The sequence below is a fragment of the Cydia fagiglandana genome, chromosome 4, assembly GCF_963556715.1.
Source record: "Cydia fagiglandana chromosome 4, ilCydFagi1.1, whole genome shotgun sequence".
In the NCBI taxonomy this organism is placed as follows: Eukaryota; Metazoa; Arthropoda; class Insecta; order Lepidoptera; family Tortricidae; genus Cydia; species Cydia fagiglandana.
This window is the reverse complement of record NC_085935.1, coordinates 16345289-16354865: the sequence shown is the minus strand read 5'-3', so window position 1 is coordinate 16354865 and position 9577 is coordinate 16345289. Positions and strand designations below refer to the sequence as shown.

The 9577-nt window shown below is 34.0% G+C and overlaps 1 protein-coding gene across 1 annotated transcript; it reads left to right on the top strand.

Moving 5' to 3' along the window:
• Positions 1-7327: 7327 nt before the first annotated feature.
• On the top strand, positions 7328-9552 carry LOC134663944 (probable alpha-aspartyl dipeptidase). Its single transcript, XM_063520490.1, has 3 exons — positions 7328-7669; positions 7786-8343; positions 8923-9552. Exons 1-3 carry the CDS (start codon positions 7473-7475, stop codon positions 8996-8998), a joined length of 831 nt encoding a protein of 276 aa, XP_063376560.1. The 5' UTR covers positions 7328-7472; the 3' UTR covers positions 8999-9552.
• The last annotated feature ends 25 nt before the right edge of the window (positions 9553-9577 follow it).

The window sequence follows — 9577 nt, the reverse complement described above, 5'->3', positions numbered from 1 at the left end:
AACATCATTAATTACGCTCAAATGCTTGTTTCAGTACAAATTGGGTGAGATATTTCCGACATAAAACCTAAAGGTAAAAGTACAATTTGCTAAGTAAACTGTCAATCTACATTAATTATTATAATAGATAGACTCTTAGAGGTCAGCTTACTGAAGAATATGAACAACATATAGGTACTTTCTAAATAAAATACAATTTGTTTTTCCATGACTCATGTAGGCCTTATTTTACTAGACCATTTAAATTGAAGATGAAATTAATTCATGATAAAAGGTAATAAGGCCCGGTAATATTCTCTGTTATTCTTGAACTTGTACTATGACTAAGAAGGCCCACTGACAGTGCAAGTAACAAGGCCCGGTTCCGAACCAACATGGTATGGTTTTTTTATAAAACGTGTATTTTTCAAAAGCGCCGGAATATTTTTATAACTATTTTGGTATATGAAGAAACATGAACAAATGAGAAATCTATATTGAATTGAATTGGTAATAATATCCTGATTATTTATAAAACTATTTCAGTTAAAATAAAGGTGGGCCTTATATGCCTCACCTAACCCTATTCGTTCACATTTAGATCCTATAGCTATATTTGGTCACTTTGGCCCTCACTATCTATTTGATACCGATTGTACTAACAATTAAAAGTACAGCTCATATGTACTTTTTCCTGTACTGAAACTTATAAGGTATGCCCACCAAATACGCTCATAAGAACGATATATTCTATAGATATAGGCTATGAACTATCTAATGATATACAGGGTGTAATCGTTAAGTGTAGCCAGGCTATAATTCCGTAAATATAACAGATATCAGAAAACTTCAAATTGATATCGAAAGTGCGTTACCCAATGAGTAAAATTACATTAATAACTTTTTTTTAAATAAAAACAGAAATATCCCAGACATTAACTCTACTCTAAGACATTAACTCACAAACCCTCCCATACATTTAGTACGACGACTCACCCTTCAAAGAACGTTGGTGTCGTAAGAGATAAAACTGCTTGAGATTCATTATTTGCGATGATAAACTGTAATAAAATAATAAAACTACCGTTTATGAAATAATAAGTCTATAATTTCATAAACGGTAGTTTTATTATTTTATTACAGTGAGGGGTGAGTCGTCGTACTAAATGTATGGGAGGGTTTGAAGTTAATGTTTGGGATATTTCTGCTTTTATTTAAAAAAGTTATTAGGGATCATCCATTAATTACGTCACATGAATTTCTAGGTATTTTGACCCCTCCCCCCCTCCTTGTCACACGTGGTCACATTTTGCAACTCCCTCCCCACCTGATGTGACGTCACATTTTAGGTAATTTTGTTTTCAACGAAATCGGCAGTACTAACTCGGCATTATTTAAAAAAAAATATTTTTGGTAAAATTAATATATATAATTTTATAACACAAAACCAATTAGGAACGAAAATTACCTACATACTTCCAAAACCTCATTATTTAAATGTACTGCGAATAAAAAAATATAAATTAATTTTCGGTTACTGATGAATAGTGATGAAGTTAAAGTGACGTCACAGTGTTTGTGACTCCCCCTCCCCATGTCACAACATGTCACATTTTCTTGACCCCCTCCCCCCCCCAAACGTGTGACGTAATTAATGGATGACCCCTTAATGTAATTTTACTCATTGGGTAACGCACTTTCGATAACAATTTGAAGTTTTCTGATATCTGTTATATTTACGAAATTATAGCCTGGATACACTTAACGATTACGCCCTGTATAAGTTACTTCGGGACGCGTCATGGTCATGGCCCAGAACCCATACTATCCGGGACACAGTTCTTTAATATTATGTGGGGCTAAAAAGGCCCTCTGTCAGTGCAGGTGACAAGGCCCGGTCCCGGGCCTTATTGAACGTATGAAATGGAATAGTAAATTTAAATATTGTAATATTGGTAATTATGAGTTTTTAGATTTCCCGATAACTTTTAAGTAAGCATCACTTACTGACTTACAAAAGTATAAGCGTAGTACCTGCATTCTATTAGATGTTTTTAAAGCCTTATTATCAATAGAGCTTTAAAAATTAAGTTATAAGTAAAATATAATAAGCGTGTTTAGTTGTAAAAAATATGTTACACGACCTATATATAACTAATGAAGGGATAATTTTAGATATAAATAGTTCACTTCGAGTAGGTAAAATAGACGATTTCTTATATCTTTAATAATAAAACTCCCAGTTTTAATTTGGTCTATGTCTACAAACCGCATACCTACCATCGCACACCACCACACTGTTAACTGACAGTTCGTAAACCTTATTACAAAAGGCATAAGGTCTACCGATGGACAGTTAAGAGCGTCGCCGTTTGTACCTATCTTAATACAAAAGTCAACAACGAAAATAAATAATTATTACCTAATACGTCACATACCTATGACATGACATGAACAAACAAGGAAAGCTATATATAAAAAGTGTTTTTTCTCTGTCTTCTCACAAAGGAAAGTTTGACAGTTTTAATTCCTCAAAGGAGGTCAGTAGTTAACACTAAACTCGAAACAGCACCTTTAAAAAAACATTAGGGGTCACTGACCTGTCCCAGTAAATTGAGGTAGTGTGCCTGAGCTGCGTTTGTGCGTGAAATGGGGTAATTTGACAGAATCTGAAAATTTACCCTCCTCTACGCCCTCTTAAAAAATATGGCAAAATGTTAAATACATCCTGCAGTTTCTGTATATAGATGGTCAAGCAAATCTTGTCAGTAGAAAAAGGCGCGAAATTCAAATTTTCTATGAGACGCTATCCCTTCGCGCCTACATTTTTCAAATTTGCCGCCTTTTTCTACTGACAAGATCTGCTTGACCAAGTTTATTGTAAGTAACGAAACTATACTTGGTCAAGCAGATCTTGTCAGTAGAAAAAGGCGGCAAATTTGAAAACTAGGCGCGAAGGGATATTGTCTCATAGAAAATTTGACCTTTTCTACTGACAAGATTGCGTTTAGCCGGATTTATATTATAAACCTTTAATGTAGATAAATAAAGTAAAATAATAAACGCAATTATAAATTATGTACCTTTATGATGTTTTACTTAAAATACGTATTTAGATAAGGATGGAATATCTATCTAAAGACGGCGGCTTACGAGGCGGGCAAATAAAAATGGGGCCAGTACAGTCAAACAAATTCGAGCCCATCCTGCAGTCTAAAAACCGTAACACAGTACCGCACTGCATAAATGTGCGGTAGTGTGTTACGGCTTTAACGCCAAAACGCGGTAGGTTGATGAGTTTTCGCATCACGCCCCCGATTGGTCGCATTTAGTTGCGTTAGACTGCACAATTGGCTCGAATTCGTGAGTGACACCAACTGAACTAGCACCATCTGTAAAAAGGCCCGTCTTTAGATATATGTCCCTCCGTTACCGAATAGTTTCACCGAATAGTAAATTGTCCAATACGCACGGTCTCTATTATAGTTTATTAGATATCTCTTTCTCGCTCTCACTTATGGGTACGGATCACCAAGGTCGCGGTGCGGTAGTCTGTTACGCCTACAACGATGAACAAACGCAACTCCAGTTGGGCAGTAAGTATTGGGAAGTATGCCCATTGATTCTCAGTCTCATTCTAGCCAAACATCCACATCTACACAATTTAATAGTGGGATCGGAGCAAAGAATATAATACTCACTAGGAGAAGAACGTTAACTCCATACAAAAAAATGTCCCCAAACGTTTATACGTTTATACTAGTAGCGCCGCGTTGTGTACCAAGAACTAAAGTTGACAACCGGTTTAGCCTGGCGGGTATTGGTAGGTAGTAATTCTGTTGATAACCATATTTTTTTTCTTCATATCACGAAATATATGAAAGATGCAAATATTACCCCTTGTTTGTGGTATTATCAATTGATTTAAATAAAAGGCATATTTATGTTTGTAACATTGTATAATTTTATTTATTAAAAATATGTTTTACATATAGAAATATACACTGAAAATTAAACCCTGACAACTTAATAAAAAAATTGACATTAACACATTCAACACCACTAAGTGCTACGGGTTACGCTCGTAGCGCGTAGCCACGGGTTCGCCGTATGTAGCGCGTAGTCGCTACGAACAGTGTACCCGACAGTCGGGTTCTTGGTGTTGAATGTGTTAATAAAGCGCATTCACAGAGTTTCCAGTGTAATACAAATAACATCAGGCATGCCTACCTATTACACTTTACACACAGATACACTACACTTTACACACGGCATTTTACACATATTTCCAACTTGTATTCATACATTTCTTCACGGTTAATTAATACGCTTTCCAGATGCATTATGACTCGGTTCCTTCTGAACCCACTAAAACTGTGAATTTCACTCTGGCTGCTTCAACAGCCGTTGCTCCGCATTTAGCACATTTTCTATGTGCATTGCTGTAATCCATGTAGGTACAGACTTACAGTCTTAAGTGGTAGTACCGCTACGTTGTATTTATTATTTAAATATTTAATAAATAAAATTTTCGTTAGTCTGGCTAGCCAAAAATTGTTGACAGATATTTCGTTGTTGTATCACCAATTGTCTATGATTTAAAAAAAAGCTAAAAGTCAGTTGTCAATTGATGTCATTCATTCAAATTGTTTGCGGTTTATAGGGGGTTTATTTTAAATAAAATTAATAATTTCTATACTGAGTGTGGTTCGGCAACTATTATTTAAGCTCGTAAATAATTACGACAGTGTGCGAAGTCGACGTGTAGCGTTGTATAACGAAAAACTGCAATGTTTACAACTCCTAACCAAACGTAAACAAATTTGGAGGTTGGTGCTCTATAAATATTTTGATACTTTAAGTACTAGTTCTAACATTTGCCTATTACTTTGATTAAGTAAGTGAATTTATTAATGCCTGAATCTCATAAATAGGACAAGTGTATAAAGAAACGGATAAACTAAAAGTTCTGAAAAATATCTATAAAATCTTAATATTTGAACGTAAACATATGTGTTTGTCGTTGACTGTACTTTAAATTGTGGTAGAAATTATGTGAGCTGACTTTGAGTGCACGTAAACGTTTATTTAACTTATTTCCTTAGGTACCTTACTTGAGCACATAATATCAAAAATATTGTCTAGTATCAAAACTATAATTCCTACTACACAAAGTGTGACCAGTCCAACATTTTTTGAATTTCCCGCCAAATCTTTAGGTAAAATTTCAGTAGCCAGACTCTATGAACTTTAACCACAGCAGTTGGACAGAGTCATTGACAAATATATTTTTTATTATGGTGGGTAGACGTACCTACCCTCCATATATTTTATGGGCGTTGATAAAGACAGATGGAAGCAAATATTGAATTTTAAAACTGAATCGCGTATAATTAAGTTTTACGCGTTTTAAGTCCCGTTTTATGATTAATAATGTATAAAATTCGTGATAATTTAAATCAGAATTGGGAGCAATGTTGCTGTAGAAAAATGTTTTTATTTTTATTGCTCGCAACTTTTTCTTGGAGGCCAACGCAGACATAGAAGCTTCAGGCGCACATATGCGCAATTGTTTGGGGACATAACTTTCTTAGGAAGTGAACAGGCCTTGGATCGGAGAGCTAATGTCCTCAAATTTCATTTTTGCAGCCACACCATGCAATCAGATTGTGAAAAAAAATCCCGTCTGGACACTGCTTCAAACACTGCTTTAGCTAATATAAGCGCAGCCTGGGTGGTATTTCACTTGTCCAATTTATTTCTCCAATGTGTATCTCACTCTCGTTAATCAAAATGTGAAACGTAAATACCGTAAATACACATAAGGTCTGTGCGGAAAGAGAAGAGTCGTGGGATTTGAGGGCGCGCCAGTGCTATTTTATGGTTTTTGCTATGTTGACAACACTGGTCACGTGATTATAGTACGATACTAAAGGTCATGATACTTGAATCCCTTTTGTTCCGGTTTTTTACCACGGCTTACTAAACTGGTGGTGGTGTCGGCTCGTCAACTCAATCCTCTGATTTAGCGCAGGCACTAGTTTTCTTTTTAAAACACACTTGTTTTTTTATCTCAGATACTAAAAAGTGACTGCGATTGACAAAACTGCTAAAACTAGTTAAGAATCTGCCTAATACAACTGTAATTTTAGTACCAAACAAGATACGAGTCTCATTTATGTACTGCCTAATCTGTGCAGTCCAACAGTTATTAAAACCGGGTAGATCGGGTAGAAATCGGGCAATAGAACTGTAATTTTATCTGGGATATATTTCATCCATTGTAAATTTGACTTGTAATGTTAATAATAAATATTATTAATAATAAATATGAATATGAATAAAAATAGTGCATAAGTAGGTAGGCCTTATTGGGATATGTCCGGTTCTCTCATCTCACGATATTTTACTTCGCCGAAAAGTCACTGCTAAATATGAAATATAATTTCGTAACTAAAAGAACCTACAAATAAAGAAATATTTTATTAGAAAAAGTTTTATTCAGAACCTAGTAAACGAACTTACAAATAAAGAAATATTTTATTAGAAAAAGTTTTATTCTTTGTAATCGAAGTCTGAATTAAAATATTCAATGTCACTTATGTTTGAGCTAGCTTCAAAACAACCAGGGACACTCATAGAATCTGAACTGGATGTGCTTGAATCCGGCACGTAGATTACGAATTCTTGCATATCACCTACTTAGCGGTCTTTTATTCGAGATACCGTAGGTACTTTTACACAATCCTGAAAAAGAAATTACATATAAATATGCATAAAATGGCAAGTATCAAGACTATTTGTCAGTTATTTTAAAGATCATGAATGAACCTGCATATTTACGAAAATTAATATAGTTTGAATGAATATACTTACCGATTATGTACCGGAGACAAGTTACTTAGGGGGCTTATTAAATAGGTAATTATTTAATATTAAATACAACATCAATACCCGCGAATAGCGGAAACACGTTCCGCGACTTTTTGTAAGTCGATAGTCGGCTTTTAGCCGTTTTCTTCCCGTTGACAAAACCGAACAATGTTAAATATAATTTTCCTTGTGGTTTTATGTACGGTTTTATCGTGTTTTGAGAATATTTTATACATAAAACTTGCGGTTTTTGTTAATAAAAATATACATTGACAGAAGTTTGTTTACTTTTTACAAGACAGGTGTCAAAGGTTTGATTGCCATATAAAATTTAAAATGTTAGTTCCCGTTTCTGCCACGACTCTTCTCTTTCCGCACAGACTCTACCAAGGACCAAGATATTGGACAGATGGAATACCGACCATCCAGATTATATCCAGGTGACAAAAAAAAACAAACGTCAAAAAAGTTGGTGTCATTGTCAAATTCCTATTTGTAGAAGTTTGTTTTGACGAACTTATACGATTTTTTATATTATCTAACGTATTTATTTACTTAATAGTTAAATGACTATATCAGTATAGTTTAGATTATAAAAGATAAAAGTAATCGCTTTCTTCATGCGGTATTCATATTTTCTATTAAATGTTCCATTGTTTTCTTTATCACATATTGTTGGCAAACCGTTCAGTCGCATTGCAAGTGTAACGCCCATTATGGAGTCTCGTCGTCAAGCTTTACTTCTGTCTTCATCAAATTGCCATGGATATTCATTGCTCGAGTTTGCTAAAGAAGAAATAACCTCATTTTTACAGAAGTAAGTCTTCTACCTTTATTTTTTGCTTGTTATGATTTACTTTTACTTTACAGAATCTCGAAACTAATAAGTTGTGGCAACTATGTATGTCTGTATAAAATATATTTTGGTTTCAGAAATAATGTCCATGATCTAATCTTTGTGCCTTACGCTCAAAATGATTTTGATGGTTACACATTAAAAATAAAACAAATTATAGATCCGTGGGGATTTAACGTAACAGGACTTCATACATATCCAGATCAGCAAGCTGCAGTTAATTCTGCTAAAGCAATATTTGTTGGCGGAGGCAACACTTTCCTCCTCCTGAAGCGTCTTTATGAAAAGAACCTGGTCAAACTTATCAGAAGTAGAGTTGATGAAGGTAACCTTTTGTACATAGGCAGCAGCGCCGGAACAAATGTGGCTACTAAAAGTATAAACACAACTAATGATATGCCTATTGTTTATCCACCAACTTTTGATGCTATTGGAATTGTCCCATTTAATATAAATCCACATTATATTGAAATGGAGAGTAAGACTCATAAAGGAGAGACAAGAGACCAAAGAATCAATGAGTACTTGGAAGTCCAAGGTGGCCCCGTGCTTGGCTTGCGGGAAGGATCAATGTTACATGTTGATGCATCCAAACTAATTATTAAAGGAATTGCTGGTGCTGTTCTCTTCAAAAAGTAAGACATAGATAGCTTCATATTATATTTTTTATTAACAGAAGTGCAAATTCTATAGTGTTAATTAATTTATTCAAGGTACCCAATGAAAAAACAAATAATAGGTTAATTTTTGTAAATATAAATCAATGTTTATTAGTAAGACCATAACTTGAACTGGTATTAATTCCCAAACCCAAGTTATAGTGGTCCGCTTATCACTAAAATGTTAAGAACCACTGCTCTAGTGTTTAGTATCTGCAAGACAATGAATAATATGAAGTTTAGTACCGCAGGGGTCATAAAGTAAATAAATTGTGATATTTGTTACCTTGAGAGTAGTACATACATTTACATAAAACAGTTATTATTATTTTTATGGGTAACTATTAGGTTGGCATTTATGCTATTTAACAGTGCCCTGATATTAATGTGGTGCTGTGGTGTTACTTGGTGTTACTAAGAGGTATACCTTTACTTTACCCTGTGGAATGTCACACATGGTATTATCTTTGGTTTAGTACATCCTACTTTCAGCATACTACACACTGCAGACTGATACACTTTAATGTTATAATTTACATACTATTTTAATTTTAGGGGCCAGGCTAAAACAGAAATCCCAGTTGGTGAAGATGTTTCATTATTGTGCAAGGATGTCAACAGTGTCAGCTAAACATTAGTGTATGGAATCTACGAGAAGTTCAGTGTGATTCATTATAATCATTATACACAACAAGTTATTGTTTATTTAGTACTCAATGTATACACGGTGTAACATGAGTAAACCGAATAATTTTAACAGCGTATTCCTGATCATATTTAGAGACAAAAATGTCCTATAAACTTTTTTGAAATTCGCCTAGTTTCAGAGATATTATTAATTAAAAAAAAAACAAGTTTTTATTGTTACATAGTGTACGAGGCCTTTTTGATGGTGATGTTGCTGCTATGGGACGTAGTCTAAATATCCTTATTGATAGATGTCAAAAAGTGACCAGTAACACTTTGCAAAATGTAGGTTTTACGAAAAAAAATTGTAAAAATCAATGTTAAGTGACAAGTTTACCAATAACATTTATTTTTTATGAACAAATACATTAAAAAAATTGAAAAAACAAAACAACAAAAAAAAATATTTTTTGGCGAAATTGACTTAAACTTATATTAAATTTTTTACTTCTTATGACCTCAGAAATGCGTGGTTAAAATTATTCGGTTTCCTCAAGTTACACCGTGTATTTAAGTTTTACTC